The sequence below is a fragment of the Sebastes fasciatus genome, chromosome 2 (assembly GCF_043250625.1).
Source record: "Sebastes fasciatus isolate fSebFas1 chromosome 2, fSebFas1.pri, whole genome shotgun sequence".
Lineage (NCBI taxonomy): Eukaryota > Metazoa > Chordata > Actinopteri > Perciformes > Sebastidae > Sebastes > Sebastes fasciatus.
Window position 1 is genome coordinate 28181066 of NC_133796.1, and position 25400 is coordinate 28206465.

The following is a 25400-nucleotide window of genomic DNA, read 5'->3' on the forward strand; positions in this document are numbered from 1 at the left end:
CATATAACACAGGATTTCAATGTAACCCTGACTACTTGTCTATTTGTCTTTAAAATAAGGTTGTAATGTGAGCAATATGCATAGGTACTTGTGATCAATGCACCCTAATGTGACAGGATGCGAAAGGCTACATGAGAACACTGAGTGTTACAGTTGCGGGATGACTACTTACGCTGTGAGTAGAGCAGTATCTGCATCTCCAGCAGGGCGCAGGTGAACAGCTGTAGAACGTTCTCCATCCCCAGCAGATGAATCATTTCACCGATGGCAAAGTCAAAGAGTGGCAGCTCAGACGTGCTCGGCCTCTGGCACACCACGGGTCCGTAAACGCCTGAGAACTTGAGGGAGCGCCCAGAGGGCGGCAGGGGCACCTCATAGAGGATGTTGTAGATGAAGCTCTCCAGCGGGAGGGGCGGGGGCTGGGGGGACGAGACCGCAAGGTGAAGCTGCTTTAGCACCTTCCTGCAGGCCTGAGGGAAGGCCATGGGTGTGATCAGGCAGATGCACTTTGACACGTACAGCGTGTCGCGACTGATGTCGTACGAGTTGAAGCGCTGCAGGCGGGAGATGGCGGGCGCCGCGTGGAGCACGGGGCGAGTCTGGGAGTGTGGGTGTGAGTGATGGTGTGGGTGTAGGTGCCGCTGGTCCTCGGGTCCCGGCGGCGAGGTGGGAGTGTGCAAGATGTCGTACTGCTCCGCGTTGTGCATGTGGTAAAGAGTCTGCATGGCGCTGCAGATCTGCTTACTGGTCACCTCCTCGAAGAAGGTGAGGGCGAAGCCGTAGGTCCGAGAGCCGTCCTCCCTGGTGATGATATAGGAGTGGAACTGGGGCTCCCGGGAATCGATCTGCGTCCTGAACGCCAGACCCTTTGGCATACAGAGCTGTGAGAGGACGGATAGAGAAGGCATCAGAGGGTTGAGGGAAGTTAGTCTAACACATGGAAAGAAAGCATATTTCCCAAAATGTTGAACTATTCCTTTAATGATTCTAAGCAAACCAACACAATTAGTTACTGATATTTTTCCTTTACACATGTTAGTATTGCAAAACAGTGGAACACAGCTCAATGCATTTAAGTAGGGCTGAGCGATATGGCCAAAATGTAAATAGTCTACACTATATGAAGTAACCACATGGCATATTTGTATACACCTGTGTGAATTAAATACTTGACAAATGAAAAGTATTGAGTATTTTCTCATTTAATTAAGAACTTTAGTGCAAGATGAACACAACAGTTTCAAGTGAAATTATAGATATATACATGCATGCACACAAATACAGAGTAATCAGATTGTTTGAGTTAGTATGTGCTTGTTATTATCAATTTAGACGCCGTAGTTGTGGATCATGAATCATGATATCTCGATATAACATTTCATCATGATATCTGATATAACATTTCATCAGGATATGATTCCATTGAAAGTTGATAAGTTATCATACTGAATTATCGCCCAGCCCTAGATTTAACATCAACTGAATTTGTGAATTTGTATGCATTTCCTGTATCATGATACAAAGGAAAAATATTTATATTAATTTTGTGATACTGATTTCAATCCTATCTCCCAGTCATGCTATTATTCTTAAATGACGTGAGGGAAATGCTTTAACTGTGTAGAGATCGTACCATGCCAACTGCATCCTGGTCAAATGGATTCCACTCGACATTGTCTGGATAATGTGCTAGGACTTTGGATTTAAAGGTTCTCCGCAGTGGACTCTGCTCAAAATTCTCACCTGGAAATGAAACAAAACAGAGAGAGAGCGAAAAAAAACAAAAGAAAAAGGAGACAAAGAGTTAGCATAGGTTTCCAGATGTGGAAGGAGGAGCAGAAAAACAATCTGATCAGAAGCAGGTTTAAAGTGCCAGGCGCAGCTCCAGAGGAAAGCGCAAGTCAGCATATTTGTCTTGAGAGGAAGATTGTATTGCATCATATAAAGCTGTCATCTGCATCCCGCTTTAGAGAGTAAACGAAATAAAATATTCAAACAGGAAGCATCCAATACTCCAAAATAGATGATTTACTTTATGGATCTTAATGCTTCCTGACAGCTTTAATGACAATACAAAAGGAACACATAAAATAATCAATCATAGAAAAAGCCCAAACTGAGTTGATTTGAACCCAGAGTAAAGCAGAAGTGATGCACACACCAAGGCAGTACTGAAAAGTCATTCAGAGTGTGGGGGGGGAGTAAACACTGACCAAGCAATGCCAGCGCAGGCAGCACTGGATTTGTGTGTGTGTGTGAGAGAAACAGAAGCGGTGATTGTCAAACATCAGCTCATTGTTCAGCTGCTGCTGAAGGATGTGAGGGAGGAGGGGAGAAGAGAAATCAGAGTGCGCAAAAAAACAGAAAGGGCCCCACACCTGTGCAGAAAATAACTGGGAAAAATTTGAAGTAACAAAAAGGGGCTGGGGCTGCTTAGTGTAAAAAAACAAAAACAAGGTGAGCCAGGTTAAAGGCTGAAGGGTTAAAGCTGAGCTCAGGTTAAGAGTGGGGAGGCGTGTGTGTGGTGGGAGGGTTACCTTCTTCTGCCCCCGCCAATTTTCCTCTGGCCCCATCTCTGAATTTAGTAGCCTCTATATACTGGCATAAAGCTACACAACAAATAAAACAAAAGTAGAATTAAAAGCCTGGTTGCGTATGGGTAGCGCATCACTGCCCACAGACACAGGACGTTATCGTGTCTCTCCGGCAGGTGTGTATGCTAATTCAAGCCAGCTGCTGGGGTTATGAGACGAGGATACAGCGTTTCTGTGTGTCTCAGTTTCCTCTCCTGTTAGAGATCATGCAAATCCATACGGCTCTGATATGGATTATAAGCTCACCGCAGAGAGTTTACAGCCATGCTAGCAGCTCTGTGAGGCTGCACAGTGGTGCTTGGAGCTAATGTCAGCATGCTAACATACTCCCAATGACAACCGTAGCATGCTAATGATTAACAGGTGTAATGTTTAGCATGTTCACCATCTTAGTTTAGCGTGTTAGCATGCCAACATTTGCTAACAGTGTGTGTGTGTTATAGGAATGAGTCCTAAAACCCAGGAGATGAGTTAGCATTTGAACACTTCCAGTTCCTTCATCTGGATGTCAATGTTTTCTTTTAATGGGTTTTTAGTTAGATGCCTGAAATAAGGTCTGTGGTTTTAACACAAGCTTAAGAGATTTTAACGTTTTGTTCTACGACATAAAATACATTAACAAATACCCCACTAGTGAATTTTAAAGCCTTAATGTGTCTTAAAAAAAGGCGGTTGTTAACAAGTGGTTAAATGAGACTACTAAACGTCATCACGTCGACTCGTTTGCTGTTACAGCGTTGTTGTTTATACTCACGTTCATGCGACCGTGGTGTACTTCATTTATAGCCTAACGTTAGCTTTTTATTTCTAGTGATTGCATTTACACTTCAAAAATCATAAAAGTGGTGTTCATTTGTGACGATTATCTTGCTGAACAAAACGTGTAAGTATCATAAATGTTTGTTTGCCACAGATCTTATTTTCTGCAATAATCCAAAACCCAGTGGAAGAATCTCATCGCCTTTTTGTCGAGGGAACCGGGGCGATGCTAACTTCCTGGTTGGCCTACAAAAATACGTCATCCCTGGAGCACTCTATAGCACTAAACAAAAGTACAGCCGAGGCTGATGGGAGAGTCATGAGTTTTGCAGACAGTTATTTAGCTGTTTTAGTGAATTACATTTTTTAAATGCACATATTTGTGATTTGTTCTTAAGAGTTATTTCTTCAGTAGGAATGAATTCGGAGTCAGCCACAGACAGGGTAAGGAAGTAGGAAATTATTGAGAACCCAACACATTCTTGGTTTTAGTCTTTCTTGACAATAAAGAAAAATATAGAGTAATATAGATAGCCTTGTAAGATGGTATGGAGAGGAAAAGTGTTTTACAAAGACATGATATGACATTTCAATACATTTTCAACATTTAATCACATGTGGAATAAACATCTCAAGGTGTGGTAAATGGTTCAAAGATCCTATCACTAGACAGTCATGAGGTTTGCTGAGTGAATGGCTGCCCTTGTATTGCAGACTGACTGGAGCTGCTGAGTGAGATTATCTAACATTTTGCACAAAAAAAACACCCTTTATGTAACAAAGCAGTGCTTTTTGCTGTTTCCTCTTCATGCGTGACATTTGCCGAGCACCAATGAAACAGTCCTGCTGGTAGAAACACACATTAATGCAGCATGCCAAAAGTGAGCTGTGTGACACATCGACTCTTTTCACACCAGGTCAATTTCAAGGTAAAGGTTGATGTGACCTATGTAGTTAGGGGTGAGGAAAATCCATTTTCATTGCATTTATGATATGACTTAATGGTGACACACGCATAGAGACAAGAAATGATGACTCTCTCAACTCTCTTCCCTGAAGATTACATTCATTCTCTCTACTGCATTTGTTTGAACAAGACACTTATGTTTAATCTTGGAAAGCATTTACTGAGAATCCTAGTTGAGCAACCAAAGATATGTCAGACTATTATTAAGATTAGTAGGGATGGGGAAAAGATTAGTTCCTTAATATTTCTTTGACATTTTTATACCACTATGATGGCTCCACGATAAATGATAAAAAGAAAAAGGTAACTAAAAAAGGATATTGAAATGACAAATGGATATTGTAAATGGAAAATGCTGTAAATGCTAAAATCAACTAAAAAATGTAACTTAAATTGAAACATGGAATATGAAAAGAAAAATGTAATGAAAGAAGAAAACAAAAGCATATATAAGCAAATTGTTTATGACATAATTGTAGCAACTGCTATCAAGCAAACAGCCGCTAAGAGGCTAAGTACTCTTTACTGTGACCCGTAAAACAAATCCATACTTAAAAACCATATGCGTTTGACTGTTTATTAAATGAAAATAATGGCAACTGTTATGGATAAATTAAAGTAGGACCTATAGGGCCAACAGAAAATGTCCAAGCCTAACTCGCCCTCTTTGTCTAAATCCTGCGGTCCCAGTGAACAGGTCAAATATGTGAAACCACACCCCTGTGCCAGTTACTGGAAATGATACTAACCAAAAGAACGTGGTGCAGCCTAAACAAATAATAATAAACAATACAGGCTAAATGCTCATTTTGGCTCCTAGAATAGCTTTTAACTTTAATTCTGGTAACATGATCCTCCATAGTGGTGTTATCCCTGCCCACCTCGACTGTCACAGCTTTACAGTTGGCTCAGACTACACATCTGTTCCTTCTTTCAACCTTCACCTGGTAATTAGCGCTAATTACACGCTGGCTGCCTCACCTCAGGAAGACACTCGTTGAAATGAGCACCAACAAGCTCTACCGTGTAAACATTTTCTACATTTGTCATATTTTTCCAAACAAATGGAGAGCGTGATGCCATGAGAGTGTGGACCGGTAGCAGTGGGAGTAGAGCGTCACTGAGTTCTGGCTCCTCGCCGTGTTCCCTCATCCAGTCAGCCAGGGACCACCCACAGCTCTGCACCCCTCCTGTGCTCACACACCCTCACACCTAGCGTAGCGTGGCCCACTAGGCTCAGACATAAACGGATGTATCTCTCGGTCTAGAAATCTATACTCTAGCACGACTCCACTTGACTGCCCGCAGCAGGATTTCGGTGAAGATGCTGCTGACGCTTCAAAATAGCTCAGCAGCAAAAACACATCAACGGTTATTCACCCAGAGGACCCGGCGCTGACAGGACATGATAGCTCACTCTCAGCTTAAACTCACAGCCTTCACAGCTTGTACTCCCAACAGAGACAATGTGGGGGTTTTCAATAAATGTGTAACATTTCACAAATGGTTTCTCCGATTCAAATTTTTTCACTTGTCCAGTAACATCACTGTCTTTGCTCATTCAAATTAGTGGGTAACCACTAGGGAAGAAGAAGAAGAAGCACCCAGAATCGAAAAGTTAATTGATTTAAACTGCAGATTGTACACTTTAAAGGTTCTAAATGCGAGATTGAGAGCATATCTATTGCCTCCACACAGCTCTCAACATGGCGACAGCTGAGCCGGCGGCTTGCAGCTAACAGTGAAAACAACGGCAACAGTGCTGACAGAGCTAACAGTGTTTACCTGAGAACCAGAGGGTGGGCGCTACGCTTACGCAATGGCGCCGTCGGTCGGGGCTGCGTTTTCTGCTATAACTGCCGTATGAGAGCAGTGCAGAGCGGCGGCTATGAACTAGCTAGTGGGGCACGCTCACATGCACGAACATGCATTACAACACTATATCTTCACATTACAAATAGTTGTTTGCTGCTATATTAATGTTCTGAATATCGTATAGAGCACCTTGAATCCTTAGCTTCCATCGTTGTCATTGTCATTCCATGATTCATTAGTTGCAGGCCTATGAGCTGGTATTTTCTACGAGCTTATTTCATATGTCAGCTTCAGTTTGTAATAATTTTGTGTAAAGATCAAGATACTCTGCACCCTCAAAGCCCTGTGAAATCTGTAATGCCTCTTTAAATTGCATTCAAAATGTCCCTGATACATTTTCAAGCAGATTTTTAAAACACTGACAGTAGACCCTTTAACAGGCCCATAAATAAACAACTGAGTGAAAATATGAAAGCCCACATTATGCATTTAAAGCCAGCTTTCATGTTGAGCCATTCATCCTCATTTGTTTGCTGAGTAGGATTGGGGGAGAGAGGCTGCCTGGGAAATTCAAAAGGATATTTAGCATTTGAATGAGTGGAGCCTGTGTGCGAGTGTACTTATGTCCCTCAGCTGCCTGTGTTTCCAGTGTCGCCTGTGAGGCTGCAGGGTCATACATATGCTAATCAGGCCCTCGCTGCGCTGCCAAACACTGCGTTTAAAGAATGTCTTGGACGTTTCTTTGTGTTTCACTGTACATGAATCACGATTGCATCACATTGGAAATGAAGAACGTACCGTGGTTCTGTTACATCACTGAGAGAGTTTGATTTAGCTCATTTCATTCATGGCACCAAGTATCTATCAACAGTTCTGTCAGCAAAGTTTGAGGCAAGGTTACTTTGATTAATTCAAAATGTTTGAATCGTTATAATTACTGAATAATGTCCAGCCATCTGTTCAGTAATTACTAAGTGCGTAGGGCTGCTAAGTTGCCATCCTCAGTATCTGTTGCTTAAGATGAGGCTGAACTGCCTCTTCACAGCGTCATGACATTGTTTGTTTATGATGCTCAAAACGGTCTTCAGTTACAGCTGAAGCAAGCCTTTCTTTACAAAAAAGTGGTAAAGTATTTACGATACAAACGATTATTTTCATTATTGATCAATATGTTCTTTTTTTTCTTAATTAATGGATGAATTGTTTGCTCTATAAAATGACTGCCACAATTCCCTAAAGCTCAAGGTCTCGTCTTCAAATGTCTCGTTTTTTCCAACAGTCAAAAATCCAAAGATTTTCGGTTTCATATCATAAATGACAAAGAAAAGCAGCAAATCCTCAAATTTGAGAATCTGAAACTAGAGAGTATTTGGCATTTTTTGCTTAAAAAATGACTTAAACGATTAATTGATTATCAAAATAGTAGCCAATTGATTTTATGTCAATTGACTGATTGACAAATCAACTATTTGTTTTCCAGTGCTGGTTTTCAAGTATGTTTCAAAAAGGTTGAATAAGCATTTACTCTTGTTATCATCTGCAAAATTAGCACTCTAATTGTTGACTTAACTTTTCACATATTTACAGTTTTGTACTAATCTACCCGCACATGAAAGATATCTGAAACATCCCTGTATTACCAACCATACACAGTACTTTTGACTTTTTAATCACCAACTATTTTGATGATCGATTAATCAGTTTAAGTAATGTTTGAGAAAAAAAATCACTGATTCCAGCCTATTAAATGTGAATATTTTCTGGTTTCTTTACTCCTCTATGACGGTAAACTGAATATCTTTGAGTTGTGGACAAAACAAGACATTTGAGGACGTCATCTTGGACTTCGGGAAACATTGATCAACATTTTTCACCATTTTCTAACATTTTATAGACCAAACAACTAATCGATTAATCGAGAAAATAATCAACAGATTAATCAACGATGAAAATAATCATTAGCTGCAACCCTACAATATTTTGTGAAAAAGAATATGAACTCTCTGTAAAGACTAAAAAACAGAAGAAGTACTCCGTCACAAGTAAAGATTAAAATCTGACACGACACACTTGAATGCATCCAACAAGGCACAAACATTTATTCAAAATTCAAAAGAACTTCTAGGTACACCTATAGAGGATGTTTAGCTGACATATGTAACCTGTAACAATGGAATTTCCGCACCATTTCCTCTCTTCAACTTAAACTGAAAGTCGACGAGGGCAAGCCCCTAACCTCTTTCTACAGTAAACAGCAGCAACACGCATGTAAGTAGAGCAGCTTCACTGATGTTAGACCACAGAGTCTCAGTTTCTGTGCAAGCTTTCAAGCGGTTAAGTTTTTTTGTCTAGTCAGAGAGACCTCAAAGAACCCTTATCACACACTCAATAGCAGATTATAATAACAAAATTTCAAGTAAATGTTAGCGAAACTGGTAAACAGGAACTTGAATTGAAGGAAGTAAAAAAAATAGGAAGTAAAGGGGTTGAGTCTTTGTAAAAGGATTTATGATTAAGTTTAGCTTTAAGGAGGAAAGAACTTTCTTTTGACCACAACATTATCTCTAAAGGCTTCTCACTACCTGCTGAGTCACAATGAATCACACAGAAAATAGAGATAACAGAATTCTCTATTAATCACTGTGTTGTGAACAGCAGTTGTCAATTTTTTTTTCTCAAGACAAGTTAAAATGGCTGAGCTAATCTGATTGTTGTTTGAAGCAGGAGCAGTGACCCGGCCAACGACAGCTTACACCCCAACACTCACAACAGGCTTAAGGCTAGCTCATGTTAGCAGCTCCGTCTGAATGGAAATGCAGTGATGAGTACATCATTTGAGTTGAAACTATATTAGGTGTTTGTTTATTCCCTTCAACATTTTGGGCTTTCCCCAAAGATATTAGTTAGCAGTGGTATTACTGCGGGAAACCCTGACATTATATGGTGGGGAAATGTTGCCAGATATTTATGGAGCCTTCAAATGGGGATGTGTTTACCGTGTTCACGAGAACAGTCCATATGAACGCCCCCCTCTTACGGTATTCACAACCTCGTAAGTGCAAAGTTTCTGAAAGCCCAGAGCTTACGAGTTGTGACGTGTTTGTTGACGTTATCAGAAATGGCGGAGACCATGGAAGTTAATTTTTTGGTGCATAATAATTTAATATACTGTAATTTTACTTGTATATTGTTTTTCTTCATAATTTGATATGTCCTATTTTCCTCTGTCATTATGCCTTTGCATTTCCTACATTGTGTTACCCACTTGTTAGCTTGCTAAATTGTTAGCCTCTGTGGCTTCTAGACAGTAACGTTAATATTGCCGTTGCTTAACAGCAGTGTTCTCATGACTTGTACATGACTCGTGTACATAACTTCCCATGTTGTAAACACAAGCTCACGAGTTTCATTTGAAGGCACCAGTACATACACTCCAAAATAACACAAATCTCCATTGTCTAAAGTCTAATTTAGGAGACACAACTCCTACTTCCACTGATGTCTTGGTTCTGTCACGACTCCCAGAGGAGACAAAGACTCAAGAATATTAATGATTATTACATCGTTTTCTCCTTGGTGAAAGCAGCTTTTGAGCGAACTATATTGGCCACTCAACAACCCCAGAAACTCCAACACACCCATCTGTCACTTACAGGAAGAGACAAGAAAATCAAATACATTTCATTCGCAAGAATCGTCAATTAATAACCTACAATAAATCTTCTCTCATGTAACAAATAAGGAAAATAACAGGAGTCTTTTGAGAGAAGTAGTTTACCATTTTGTGGCCACGATAAAATGGATGTGCATGTCTTTGTTAGGACCTGCTCTTTTGAGATGAAATGTGCAGTTATGGTAACATACCCTGTCACGTGCCGCCTGTCAGTTGTCATGGCTACCCAACCAGCTTCACAGAGTCACTTTGTTCATGTTTCAGATTAGCTTGTCACTCAACAACTGCAGCTTGGTAGGTTGCATCTTGGATTCAGTGATCATTTCTCACAAGATGGTAAATAACTACATGTGTGCAAGTGTCTCCAACACTAAGCAATGATAAAGTATGGAAGAACTAAGCATTCCCAACTGTGTAGGCCTACTGTCAGATCTTAAAGCTGAAGTAGGCAAGATTGGAGCAAATATGATTAAAAAAAGCTATGTTTATAAAACGGTCGCTATATCGTGACAGTGGTACATGAAACAGATAACCTGAAAAAAATCATGTGCCTCTGTGTCCTCCGGTGCTCCTAACGGCATCTGCAAGATTTCACATACCGGAGGAAAACAAGCAGTATGAGCTGATCTGAGGTCTGCTGTCCTGCTGCTGTCTATGAGAGCCGGCTGTCAATCACTCGCAAACTCCGACCAAACGGTCAAACTAGGCAGCGCTGATCAAATATGAATCAATATTATGTTACGTTAATGACTATTTCTCACCTCAAATGTTTTCAGAATCATCTTGTAGTGTACTGTTTAGCTGTAAAGTCAATATGCTGAAAGGTTATTATAGAATTTTTTCCCAATAATGCCAGAAATATACTGCCTACTGCCACTTTAAGCGCCTAATGTCACTGTAGACTTCCACCAGAATATTCAAGTTAATTGAGACATCACAATCCTTAAACGCAATAAAATCTGTTTACCATTTGTAATATCTGGAGTGATTGATATGGATATAATCCTCTACTACAGTATATATGTAATTTTGTATCAAAATATCAATATATATCATGGGCTTCGAGCGGTAATGTACGTCGTCACTTCCTGAGAGTCTTCTTTCCGGTTGGATACGTGTAACCATGGTAACCCGGTGCCAACCTCATGTGACCAAAACGAAAGTTTGTGAGAATCAAAGTCTGAATTAATTCAAAATATATATCAAGCCTAGCAAAGTGAAATATTTTACTTACAGTTAAATTGAAGTATTATTGATGTTACAGAGCTGTCTGTCAATGTCCGTTATGAATGTTGTCGTCACTACCGCATTGCATTGTTGGATATTTATGGTGTAGTAAATTAGAGCTGCAACGATTAATGGATTAGTTGTCAACTATTTAATTAATCGTCAACTATTTTGATAATTGATTAATTAGTTTGAGTATTTTTTAAAGAAAAAGAGTAAAACTTCTGTGATTCCAGCTTCTTAAATGTGAATATTTTCTGTCTTCTTTACTCCTCTACGACAGTGAACTGAATATCTTTGAGTTGTGGACAAAACAAGACATTTGAGGATGTAATATTGGGCTTGGGGAAACACTGATCAACATTTTTCACCATTTTCTGACATTTTATAGACCAAACAACTAATCGATTAATGGAGCAAATAATCGATGAAGACGATGAAAATAATCATCAGTTGCAGCCCTATAGTACATTTTCTGGAAAGTCAAATGACAAATGGTTCATGAATACCATGTAAATGTCTATTTTTGTGTAATTCAGAGAAAATAAATACCTGGGTATCACATTGATATAAAAATCATACTAAAATCAAATATTGCCCACATTAGCCTGATAAACACAGAAACATTGGAAGGTATTAAACTACCACAGCATTAACGGTATGACACAACTGTTTCATGGTAGGCTATATATTGTCATATTGCCAACACCTACTGGCTCATGCTAAAATGTATTCTCATTATAATCAATGTACATCTGAAAAGTCATCCGATCAGGAGGACTATAGAGAGGAAAAACAGCACTGTTGCCATGCCGTAATTTCCATTTCAGTCAGTTCATGCTCAGGGACCCTGCAGGCTACAGTTTCACATGCAGATATATATTTGCAAATCTTCTGTCTTTCAATCAGAACACATGCAGGTAAAATCATAATCAAAAGAGGATCCAAGTGTGTCACAGCAGCCTATTGTACTCTTAATCATAAGTTTAAGATGTTTCTATAATTGTTTGCGAAGGGAAGGGTGTGCCCTCTAAGGAGGATGGATGCATGCACAATGTGGATCTCTGGTGGATGCTGAGGATGTCAGGGGTCGTATGGGGGGGTATGGTATATTTGGGAAATGACATGAGAAATCTGACTACTTTTGATGAATTTAAAACATTAATGAAAGACCTAGAAGCAGAGTCAATCAGGAGCTGTCTGTGTTTCTGAATATTTTAACTTTATCTTAATGTGTTTTGTATGATATTATGCTATGTCTTTATTTTTGCATTTGTTTTATGTTGTGGCGTGTGAAGCTTTAATGTATGTTTAAATGCTGCTGTCTTGGCCAGGTCTCTCTTGCAAAAGAGATTCTTAATCTCAATGAGTATTACCTGGTTAAATAAAGGTTAAATAAATAAAAACAATTGTGCCCTAGGGTAATAATCCGCCCATGTGTGTTGCTACCTTGATACCTGATCTCCTTTAAATAACCAGGTGACATTATTAATTACAATTACAATTAAAAAAACTTGATTAATTACTTCTTTATTGTTTTCCTCCATTTACATGCATGTTCTTTTTAAATATATATATATATTGTAATTTGCTTAATGAATTGTATATATGTATATATATGTTTTTGTTTTTATTTTGTTCTTTTTTTATTTTTATTTATTATTGAATTGACGCTTTGGCAATATTGTTCATCTGACAGTCATGCCAATAAAGCAAATTGAATTGAATTGAATTGACAGCTATAGGAGCCACTGTGACAACATCCTCTGTTGTAATAACATCATATCATCAGTATTATAAACCATCAACCAACACCAATGTCTCAATTAACTAGTGTTGCTCACATTAAATGTGTATTACTGCACACAACCGACATAAAAACCATTTAGATATATAGAGTATACAAATCAGGAGGGAATTTATCTACAAGAAAATTAAGATTCATGTCAGTGCGTTAAAGAGACACAACTAGCCAGTAATCCTCCTCATCGAGCAGTAACAGACAGGCTGAGAGGAGGATGGTTGCATGCACAATGTGGATCTCTGGTGGATGCTGAGGATGTCAGGGGTCGTATGGGGGGGTATGGTATCTTTGTGCCCTATAGGGTAATCCGCCCATGTGAGTTGCTACCTGATAAATAACCAGGTGACAGCTGGGAGCCACTGTGACAACATCCTCTGTTGTAATAACATCATATCATCAGTATTAAACACCATCAACCAATGTCTCTATTAACTGTAAAAGTAAAGTATTGTTCACATTAAACATGTATTACTGCACAGAAACACCGACATAAAAAACATTTAGATATACACAGTATACAAATCAGGAGGGAATTTATAGACAAGCAAATTAACATTCACGTGAGTGTGTTAAAGAGACACAACCAGCCAGTACAGTAATCCTCCTCATCGAGCAGTACCAGCCAGGCTGAGAGGAGAGGAGCTAGGCCTGACGGTGTGTCCGTTGATATTAATGTTAAACACATAACACTAATACATAAACACGTTAACATACAGTAAATGCTGAATAATAAAGCTGACATGATGTTATAACCCCTTCGTCCCTTCCTCCCTCAGCCCGTCATTCCCCCCCTGACGACGGTTGCTCTGCTGTTCTTACCGGACAGTTCGTCTGGCTCCAGTCCGCTGTCGGTGTCGAGTCCGCAGATCACAAAATAGTCTGCGAACCGGCAGGAACCGGAGCTGAATCCGGTGGTCATTCTGAGGCTGGTCCAGTGGTTCCTTTATCCTCCCAACAGGGAGCATATTAGAGGAACCTGGAGGAGTGATTTCTCTCTGCAGCCATCATCATCACGGATGCTGCTGTGTTACTGCGAAGCTCTAAATCAGGGCTGACTCTGAGCTAGCTCCAGTTAGCCTGCTCTCTGCTGACCTAACAGCAACGGCTACCACACATCCGGCCCAGGCCCTTCACAATAAAACACCGTTTATAACAGACGAGAAACTCTCATTTTTGTATTAATTAATTCTTCTTCTTATTATATAATATAAATAATAATAAAAAATAAATATAAAAAATAAATACAAAATAAAAAATTTAATTAAATTAAATTAAAAATAAATAAATTACATAATTATTTATATAAGTATATACTATATTATATTATATATATAATTATTGAATATATAACAAGAATATAAAAAATCATATTGAGCACAGGAAAAAAATATCTAGACGAGAAACCTTTTTTTGTATTAATTAAAAATATCTAGACGAGAAACTTTTGTATTAATTAATTCTTATATTTATTTATTTATTATCTAATTTTAAAAATGCTGCTGTTGACCTGTATTGTCATTAAATATGTGGGGTTTTTATCTTTGCAAACAGAAATTGAAAAAAAGAATACATGAAACAAGTAAAAAATGAATACACAAAAGAATAAGTATGACATGAATATATAACAAGAATATAAAAAATCATATTGAGTACAGGAAAAAGATATCTAGACGAGAAACTTTTGTATTAATTAATTCTTATATTTATTTATTATCTAATTTAAAAAATGTTGCTGTTGGCCTGTATCGTCATTAAATATGTGGGGTTTTTATCTTTGCAAACAGAAATTGAAAAAAAGAATACAAGTAAAAAATGAATACACAAAAGAATAAGTATGACATGAATATATAACAAGAATATAAAAAAAAATCATATTGAGTACAGGAAAAAAAATATATCAATCTAGTATTTAGCTATGAGATCTAGTGGTAAGAAAAAAAAAACCTTCCAGCCATATTGTTCAATAGTAACATTTGGAGATTAAAATGGACACTGTTAGATTATATTTGTTAAAATAATCCTCCTGGTTTATAGTTTATATACACTCTAAGAAAAGAAAAAAAGTACAGGCACAATTGGTGATATATTGTGTGTGACTTTTGTACTGTCTTCTTTTTCCTCTTTTATTTCATTTTATTTATTTCTTAATTTATTTGACAGGGACAACACATGTAGGCATTGTTACACTTAATTAAAGTGCAACCAATGCAATGTATATCGGACTTCTAGCCATAGCTAATTTGCAGACCTTGTCCCTGGTTAGGCTTTTAAGAAAACATAAAAATACATAATAATACATCATACATAAAATCACATAATGCAACATCGTACATTACAATCAATTAACAAATATATGTTCCCAATCAGAAATCAGTGATCACAGGTTTGGTTTAGTTTCAGCCAGTGTTTCACCTTTTCATTGAACGTTTTCAGGTCAGGTTGTATTTTTATTTAAACCTATATATTTTGTTAAATTATATTTGTCAAAATAATCCTCCTGGTTTATAGTTTATATACACTCTACCATCTAATCTGCAGTGGTTCAAGAAATACAACTACCGGTCTACAAATTCTGCCATATTTGTACAATTTATTATATTTTGAGTGTGACTTGTCTTCTTTTTCCTCTTTTATTAATGCACACATGATATGTCAAAACAGTCATCTTAGTTAGTTTGTGTATCCATGTGGGGTAGTTACTTTACTATATTATTATTTCACCCAACTTTTGCAGTTGAGACTAATTATTGTATTATTTTGAAGGAGGTTTTCATCAGATCCGGTTTTGTCTCTGGCTTCACACATCCATAGAAATCAGAGCGTTGCAGTCGAAATGCATTGTGGTCCATTAACTGCACAACAGCTGTAATCATCTGCCTTAAATCCATAAAGTAACACAGCCATTAACCTGACAGGAATTATTGTTAACCTGCTCAGCAGCTAGTGTAGTTAGAATTATGGTGCATTTTATTGTATTATATTATATTTGGCACTTTGTTTTGAAGCAATGAATTTGCAGTTATTTATTTCTAGAGAAGCATCTAATTTAACCCTGTGTTTCTTTATGTGATGTAATGGTATTAATAATTAATACAGTAGAACAGTCATCTGTAAAGTGTACAGAGCGAACGGTGCTTGAATGTAATACTGAATACTAAATACAGAAAATTGTTTATCTGAATGTCCAGTTGTAACAAATCTTTTTACTATAACAAAAGTGAGGTTTATATTTCACTATTGGTCATGTGTCTAATAAAGGCCATGTCATTGCAGGTCAGAGAAGAACATACATCTATCCCAGAGATCCCATTTTCCTACTTTTTAATTATTAAGAAACATCATAGTTTTATTTTTTAGTATTGAATTAAATGTAAAATTCCCCCTGATTAATGCATGTTATAAGCATTCACACTGCAGCACATCACAGTATATTAGGGTGAATGTCATGTTATCCAACAGACCACTGCTTAGCAGGTATGTTACAATGTCACCACCTGGTGGCACTAAACCTCACTCTTGTTCAGTCAGACTTGACATGTACAGTATATAGAATATACATAATAACATTTTGTTCATGGTTTAAAACACACACTGAAATGCCAGTGTCAACCTTTTTTCTTTGGGCTATAGAGACAAATGCTTTTGTTTATGTGTCTCTGAAGTTTACTGCATGTTCTATGGAGAGCCCAGTCTATTCACAAGCTTAATACATAATTGCTGGGAAAGAATCCCAATGAATCAATTTTGTAGTTTTGCCTCCACAAAAGGCTATTAGGCTTTATGATGATTTCCTGCTGCAAACATGCACTCTTTAGAGAGAACTCTCAAAACTCAATCGTATTCTGTAAAGATAATTTTAATAATTCAATAAATATAAAACAAATTTGATTAGATAGGACAGACATGTGCAATCTGTAAACACTTCATACTGCAATACATCACTGCTCAGTACAAAATAATACTGCTTTTTGAAATGTTAACAGAGGACTACACAAATTATCTTTGATAGGGTAATAGGACAAAAAACAGCAAGAATATATCCAATTTGAGTATATGTGTAGCGTGAAGATTAGAATAAGTTTAGGTGTAAATATTGTAACAATTAGAGAAAAAAAAATCAATGAAATCTATCATTTTTTATGTTTTGTCAAATTTAGAATTATCAAGAAATTCCAAGAAGTTAATCAAACTTAAGTATTAAGACAAAAAATAAGATTTTTAGGAGCAATTTATATTATTTAGCACTTGATTCAACCACCTTAGTGAAGATACATTTTCCAAGACAACAGTCAACCCCAGTAGTACGAATGCTGTTCTCACATAAACCAGTAAGAATCATAAAAACAACCCAACAGTCTTTGAAAGAAGTAGCGTCCTGCTACGACCAGTATGAAAGCAGAAAATGCTAAGACATAAGTATCCCCATACAGTAGAACAGTTTAAGTTTCACATAGATTGATGTTTATGTATCTGGGTTTGAGAGGTTAATAATATTACAGCAGTACACAGTGAAGCTGCTGAATAATAAGACAATAAAGTAAAAACAGGAAATCGCAAAAATGCACCAAACCAACTGCCTCTATGAATGAGACCTTTTAAGAGATTAAAGAAAAGTGTGTTGAATAAGTTACCTGCATGTACATTCACTGCATCAATGTCTCCAGTAACCGTCCAGAATGCTTTTAAGCAGCAGCAATAAGTTACCTTCAGGCAAAAAATTAAAAACACCTAAATGAAAAATTCAGTTAGCTTTTAGAGCACGGGACACAAAAATTAGACATTCAAAACAATTTAAAGACTAAAAACATAAATCAGGCATCGTATTAGATTTCACCTGGTGAAGAATGGAAGCAGTAAAAAGCTAGGTAAGGCTTGGATACCTCAGTCCGTTGGCAGTCTTATTGAGGGCACTGGTGTATCATCCACTTCATCTCCATTTCTATACTGGCATACCAAACAATACCACTGGGTGGAGAAGGACACACCTAGGAGGTGCATTATCATTACCATATGCAAAACTTTAGGAGAACCCATCTCACCCTTTTCAAATTTACAAACCAAGAGGAGTCTGTTTGGCTTTTCATTAACTTTTCTGGGTTGCATACAGTACTTTTTACCACATAAATCAGTTGTCTTGACATCTATGCTCGCTTCTTAACATAAAATACAAAATTTGTTCGGCATCCTGCAACGTGGATGTGCTGTGAGGAAATATTACATCAGCTTAGTCTGTTCTTTACAAGTTATAGTGGCTACTAGTATGAGCAAAAGTGGGTGAAAGTGTGTGTGGCAGTGGATCCAGGCACCTTTCAAGGAAGAACACAGGAACTCACCCACATGTCAACAAGATCAGTCATCCCACTTTTCTTCTCCGCAGTTTCATTCTTTCCACACTGCATATGTTTGCCGAGGCAAGCACCAGGTATCAAAACTTACTTTTTTAAAAATCCACTTTCAACAGTAGTGTGACAGTTATTGCTGTGGTGGTACACTTCATTCGGTTGAAGTTAGACACAAGCATGTTAAAATAAATATGAAAAAGGGCGTGGAAGTTAAAGGTGCTACAAACAGGATGTACAAGTTGATATGCTACTGCCAAAAGCAAATGTAGTAGTAAAAGTTGTTCCGGTAATAAAACAACAGCCTCAACGAGGTACTGATTACATCGTTTTTAGCAGTTTCTAGCAAGAAAAGAGAAACCCTTTTCCCCATGAAAACTATCACAATGATGAGTATTACTCCAACATCCTACAAGTAGCACCTTTAATTGTCTGGCAAAATCATAAAATAATGAGCAGTGCCTTAAATAAAAACCAAAACAAATCTCTTATTTACAAGAAATGCACAATCGACAATAAAATTCACAGAAACCGAAAAACTTGTGCAAGCAGCGGCCAGTTTACACTTAACATCAGGAACCACCCACCACTGCATGCATTTTGTGGTCAATGAGCGCTTGTTGTGGTCAGAGATTCTCCCACCAGCAGCTGACGTATGAGACAGAGGCAGAGCAACTTGAGGGACAGCTGCACGTTCCTGAGCCGAGGGGAGGGGGATGCCGGGATCAGCCAGCAGATGAGGTGCTGAGGTGTTTAATGTTCTACTCTAGTTTCTTCTGCAGCTTTTTCTGGAAGCAGACGGGCAAGATGGAGAGCACGGCGAGTACGCCGAGCACAGCCAGAGAGTTCCAGGACACGGCCTCGCCAGCTGTGGTCAGTTTGTACAGTGTCGTACCCGCGTTGATCGCTACAAAGGATGGCGGTGCCACTCCTGTGAATCAGCCAGGTTGAATACAGGTGAGTCAGTGACAACAACGAATACCAAAATAAGGTCTAGACAGTCAGAAGGGATAGAAAGTCTTACCGAGAAAGGTACCGATGAAGAAAATCCCCAAAGGCACATTGATGACAGGTGAGGTGATGTTGATGAACCAGTTGGGTAGAAAGGGGGTTATCCTCAGGAAGATGATGTAATTGATTAAATGATCTCTATGTTTGTCAACCTGCAGGCAGAAAGTCATGAGCAGAACATTTCGTAAATCATATGCACTGAATTACCAGTAAATCCTATCTGTGAATTTCCTAATGATCAGTTTATATTGACAGTATCAGTACCTTTGTCGTTATAGTAATTTCAGTAACAGTTACATAATATTTTACAGTACCAGTATTTATTTTGGGTAAAACCGACTTCAGCCTCCCTTAAAGCTGAATTAACATCATTCATACAGGGTGCATAAATAAATACTGAACAATAGAAGCTTTTACTGCAGAGCCATTGTGTTGGACTACATTAGATGGCACAGTTGTGCCTTACAAAATGGTAATTGTATACGATTAATACAAAAGAAAACGTAGAATTGTTCATACAAATATACCCTCTACTCACAGTACATTTTCAGTTATAAGGCTTTTTACCTGCTGGGACCATTTCTGTGCTCTCTCTGTGAGATATTTGTAGACAATGGGTCTGCCCACTTGATATGATAGCATGTAGCAAAAGGAAGCACCAAGGCCAGAGCACTGCCAACAGAAAAAACACAAAGTACGAAAACATTGGTTACTTCCAATCCACACACAGCAGGTGGCAGCTCAGCTGGCAGAGATGCCACCGCTAGCCGCTGCCCTTCCTGTATGTCACAGCAAAAACATCACATTTGAAAAGAGCAGGGACTTCTTCAGCACAGGAACAAAACATGACAGAAGAAAAAATCCAACCACGAGTGGCCACAAATGCCTGTGATGCAACACAGGCACATGACATGTTGTACACACATCTATGGCATTGTACTGTATGTCTGTCTGTTAAAGGAGTCTTTTAGGGAGATTTTCGTTATCTGAATCAAGGGTCTAAGGATAGAGGGTGCCGTATGCTGTACAGAGCGTAAAGCCCCTTGAGACAAATTTATGATATTGGGCTTTATAGATAAAACTGACCTGACTATTACAGCACAGATAGACTCTGTTTGTTCATTTGAAGGTGACATTTTCCTTATTAAAAATATAAGCACAGCCAATGTTAATGTATTGTTTAAGATTCTTTACACTCTTGTCTGCTCCAATACCTGCCAGATTTAAATTTTCAAATATGACTTCATTGAAATTTATAAAAAAATAATGTTTAAGAGGCACGATCCATTCTTGCAAAACAGAGCATGTGTATCTAAATCCTTACCAAGTGTGTCTCGTGGCAACTATTTCAGTGCACAGTTGCTCATCATACAATACAACATTTGTTTTCAATTATACATTTCATACCGTCATTCCTCACTCACCAGGCAGACTAAGAACAGAGCCAAGGGGAAAGGGTATAGATATCCAGACAGGATGCTGAGGAAGATGGATCCAGGGATCGCAAATGTCTGGAGGCTGTAAGAAGCGTCAAGGTGAACGACTTTGTAAAAACATACAGTTATCACTCAGGCATACGCATCAAATAAAATAATAATAGGTTAATAATAATAATGAAGACATCAAAAGCATATTCCTGTAAGCACTGCTGGTCTTTCTGTAGAATCTTTGATTTGATGCTGTCCATATTAAAAGGAGAAAGAAATACACAGGGGGAATAAAATGATGTTATGTATTTCTCCAGCTAGTTCAACACCATCTTTATCTTCATATTGTCAGTCCTATGGGAAAGGTCAACTAAACTGATAATTCTGAGTAGCTTAAGATTTGACTGTCTGCACACCCAAGCCAAAGCTCACATACACTTCTTTACGATAGAGATAACAAATGGCCTGAAGCCATAATGTCATTGTCTTGACTTGTTCCAGCAGATTCAGAGCCTATACTCTTTGACACTCGCGTGATGAATGACTGAGATTATTTCCGTCTGATACTGAGCTGTTTCCGATGGAGGACATGCTGCTTGATGGGTTTCGTCAGCCCAAACATGGGCACAACTGAAAGAAGCTGTAGTGTTTATCATGGTGGCATCACAAGATCAAGAACCTGAATCTGCTCAGGTGTTCTCAGAAGATTTTGGTAAACTTCTGACCCTAGTTAAAAACAGATTAACTGAATTGTTGCTACAAACTATCACTGGAAAACAGACTGTCTTTGAAGACCTGAATTTCAAAAGGGCAGTTCTGAAAACATCTCCAAAAGGAAGCTAAGTTAACATAGGTAGGTAGATAGATTATCCAAGGATACAAAATATATGTTGCGAAGTAGGCCACCAACACTTGGGAGTAGTAGGTGTCTTTGTATTTGGACAGCACAGTTCCCAAAGCTTTGGCATCATCCATGTCTTTAGGGATCTTAATTTTCTCCATTTCATCACTGAAAACAAAAAATATATAATCTTTAGTCAAACATACTTTACAAAAAATAACTTTTTAGCTTGTTTTCATGACAATACAATGCATATACCAAAACTTGATTGCATAAAATGCTGATGAAAGTTGATTCCGTTTCTACTTTTCCGCCGCAGGCCACTGCATTTTTCCGGCGGCCCCTGAGGCCGCCACAGCCCAAACGCATAACCCCAATTGAAAATGAATGGTCGCTGCACCGCCCGATCTCGTGTGAATGCAGCCTTAAGTCTACTCCTCTGCTACAATGGTCCTACAACAACAACATTATGTAGATCCAACACTGCCCCAGTGCTGAGCTCTTTATTAGGTGACCTGTTAACTTTAGGATTTACTTAAATCATTTACTTTTTTTTACTGTCCCTTCATACAACCATAAGCCTCAGCAGGTCTGAGGACAGCAGCTATTCCAAGGTCAAAGCTGGGGTCTAAGGTGATTCAGCTTTTGCAACAACCTTTCTCAAAATCTAAAGAAGCTAAATCAGTACAAAATTGTTTTATATTTTCTGGTTTGTATGTTTCTATGTTTTATCCAGCATACCTGGTATTTCTACTCTCCTGTTAATGTCTCTTGGTAAAGTACTTTATTAATAATGTTTTGCCCTGGAAATAAACTCACTGTAGTACTACAGGGTGTTAAAATAGCCACTAACTTTACATTGGTCAGAAACATCGACAAAATAATGAGAGTTTTGCATTTGGTAATTATGAAAGTGAAAATAACAGGTCACAGTTTCATTACTACAGCTCACACTGAAACAAACAACCCCCAAGCAAACCAAAATCCACTGTCCACATGTGCAAATCCTTTTGTGACTGCTCAAAAATGTATCTTAGATTTTAAGTGTGTAACCTGAAAAACCCATAAATTCTGAATAAGAACTAACAGTGTTATTTGTGAACACAAAATAAGTACATTGTCTCTCCACCCACCCACATTTAATCAAGTTTAATAATCCACAAAGCAACTTACTCAGGAAGCTCTGGGAAGTTCCTGTAGACCAGGTACATGACTGAGGCAGCGCAGGTGAAGATAGACACCAGAATCAGGAGAGACCAGCGTGCTGAGCCCCCTTCAGTATGCTGAGCCTCTGTGGGGGAAAGACAATAAGTTATTTACCTAATAAATCAAGAAGTTACTATAAAAACAGACAAACTATAGCCACCTTGTGTAATTTGCTTATGAATTTTGCATCACTTGTTCGAGCCCTACAGGGAACTGAATCTCCCCCTCGAGACAGACACTTGTTGTTTCTGAGCCAGTCTGTTAAATCATGCTTTCATTAAAAGGGTGTCAGATAGAGATGTCATGTTATAGGAAATTAGGGTATATAGTTGCTTTTTAACCAACTTCAGCACTCAGGAGATATAATTGAGAGAGGAACCGAGGAGACCGAGGCAAATTACAAATAGCAAATTAACACTAACTGTCACTGATTAACATATTAAACACAAGAATTAGGTGCAAACAAGACATATTCCTCCTAGTGCATTTCTGTCACTTTTGACAGGAATGTCATCTGCAGTATTGTACTTTTTACTTTCACTACATTTACCTGACAGCTGTAGTTACAAACTGGGATTTTACACACAGAAATTACAATGAATAAAATGTGGTGTATTGTTATAGATTAAACTATGCAACAGTAGATCAAATTTGTTAAAATTAGCTCCACCTCGACCAACAAAAAGTACCTCAATTATATATCTTATACTGTATATGTTCTTAATGTATATGTTCTTAATATGCCATGTAAAAAGTATTTCCTTTTAGAATTGTAATATAATTTATTATTTTAATGGAGCTTACCAGCAAAAAGCATTTCACACGATTGTACTTGTATAACAGGCGCGACAATAAACATCTTGAATCTTGAAACAAGGACAGATAATAATGCACACAGTGCACTTTCATAGACTAAGCTACTGGAGTTACCCTGCACTATACTCATTTTTAACAGTCTCTTCTGCACTATATTCACTTTTTTTTTAATAGTCGTGTATCACAGCTGTTACCCTGCACTATATTCACTTTTAACAGTTTTCTTCATCTCTTTGAATTTTTATATCTGGTATATGTTTTTGTACTTTGCACAACTAACTTTTGTTCTGCCTTTTTACTAACATGTTTTGCACTATGGAACTGTGATGAATTTCCCTCGGGATCAATAAAGTTACTATCTATCTATCTATCTATCTATCAGCAATAATAATTCATAATAGTATAACAATCAAAAGGGGGGCTTTTCACCACATAGAATACATTTATTTATTATACTTTCAGTACATCTGACAATTAACTTAAGTAACATTTTCAACGCAAATCTTTGCAGCATTTTTAAACAGTGTTGTCTTTGTACTGTTATCTGAGTGAAGGATCTGAACACTTCCCCCACCACTGACTGGTCTGTTGGACTGATGGTCTTTGTTACTGGAACATCTAACGTTATCTTATCTTATCTGAGCTTAACTCTCGTTTTAACATTCAGGGTGATGAAATCACAGTCACTACTTTACTAACAGTGTGTGGGGTGTATGTTAGGTAACGTTACGTCAACAGGATAACCCGTTATGTGCTTCATTAGTTAGCTAACCCACTAGCCACAGCTCGGCTGATGTTCCTAGCTGTGTGTGTTACAGCAGCTAGCTCTCGGCTAGCATTAGCTCCTGTCCTGCTGTCCGCTCTGACCTCAAAGCACCGCTACCAATATATATATATATAGCTCAATAGATCAGTATGTACCTATAAGTGTTTCCTTCCCTCTGCCTTGCTCTACATTCATTTATCCACCACAGCCAAAAGACAAGAAGAACCCACCTTTCACTCCTTCACTAGCATCCGCCTTCACCTCCTCCTGACTCGACGAGGACAGACCCTCGTTTTCTCGTCTTTCTCTCCGCTTCTTGGCCATTTTTAACCGGGATTAAAAGATCAGCTAGGGTAATGAAAGGTTGTGTGTCACAGTGACAGCCGGTCGGGTGGAGTGACACCGGTGAAGTGACAGTCTGCTGACACGTTACACAGACTGACCTTTCACCTTCAACATCACAGCAGCAGTAAAACCCTGAAGAGTCCACAATACAGCGCCGCCAGCAGGACCGGTGTCTCCATGGCGATAAGTAACCGTAGAATCTAGAATCTAGTCTAGAGATTCTAGAGTCTAGAATCTAGACTCTAGATTCTAGACCAGGGATTCTCAACCTTTAGTAACTCCAGGTCCACTTCCGATTGTTAAAGGTCCCATATTATGCTCATTTTCAGGTCCATACTTGTATTTTGTGTTTCTACTAGAACATGTTTACATGCTGTAATGTTAAAAAATAACTTTATTTTCCTCACACTGTCTGCCTGAATATACCTGTATTTACACTCTGTTGTCTAGCAAGGCAATTCTGTTGCAATTCTGTCGAAATGCGCTAAAACGGAGCGTTTCAGACAGTTTGGGTCCATGTGTACTTCCTGTCAGCTGATGACATTCACATACACTGCAACCAGGAAATGAACTGGGACACATTTAGAATGTTTATGTTTAAAACTGTGTAAAGGGTCTAAATATTGTATATTTGTGACATCACAAATGGACAGAAATCCTGACAGCTTGTTTCGAATGCAGAGTTTCTGAATATGGGCTGTTTGTATTTCCCTGTGGATTGAGCGTTTCGATACTTTCACAGTATTTATATAGGACTTAAGCCTGCTTTATAATTAAAAAAAAACATGAAAATCGCACTTTTTTTTAACA

General features: G+C 38.2%; 2 protein-coding genes across 3 annotated transcripts in view; both read right to left on the bottom strand.

The window, feature by feature from the left end:
* Positions 1 to 13916, bottom strand: part of dennd5a (DENN/MADD domain containing 5A) — a 38832-nt gene extending 24916 nt beyond the window's left edge. Inside the window, exons 1-4 of one of the 2 annotated variants that reach the window (XM_074616999.1) lie at positions 13659 to 13916; positions 2538 to 2609; positions 1634 to 1743; positions 173 to 881 (exon numbers count right to left, since the gene is read on the bottom strand). In XM_074616999.1, coding sequence (XP_074473100.1) covers positions 173 to 881; positions 1634 to 1743; positions 2538 to 2609; positions 13659 to 13758 — 991 coding nt within the window. In that variant the 5' untranslated portion in view covers positions 13759 to 13916. The remainder of the gene's footprint in view (positions 1 to 172; positions 882 to 1633; positions 1744 to 2537; positions 2610 to 13658) is intronic. The other variant, XM_074617007.1, reaches the window with a different exon arrangement.
* A 2761-nt stretch (positions 13917 to 16677) lies between these two features.
* tmem41b (transmembrane protein 41B) lies at positions 16678 to 24730 on the bottom strand. The gene is made up of 7 exons (XM_074617234.1): positions 24476 to 24730; positions 22631 to 22748; positions 21497 to 21625; positions 20614 to 20707; positions 19757 to 19861; positions 19203 to 19341; positions 16678 to 19109 (listed from the first exon to the last, which is right to left on the bottom strand). The coding sequence occupies exons 1-7, from the start codon at positions 24567 to 24569 to the stop codon at positions 18940 to 18942; spliced, it is 849 nt and encodes a 282-aa protein (XP_074473335.1). The 5' UTR covers positions 24570 to 24730; the 3' UTR covers positions 16678 to 18939.
* Positions 24731 to 25400: the final 670 nt, after the last annotated feature.

Bases quoted from the DNA above. Each gene is read 5' to 3' on its own strand.
- tmem41b (XM_074617234.1), bottom strand. From the start codon at position 24,569: ATGGCCAAGAAGCGGAGAGAAAGACGAGAAAACGAGGGTCTGTCCTCG. The intron at 22,749-24,475 runs GTGGGTTCTTCT...TTTCCCCCACAG, and splicing joins TGCTAGTGAAGGAGTGAAAG to AGGCTCAGCATACTGAAGGG. The intron at 21,626-22,630 runs GTAAGTTGCTTT...TTTTGTTTTCAG, and splicing joins AACTTCCCAGAGCTTCCTGA to TGATGAAATGGAGAAAATTA.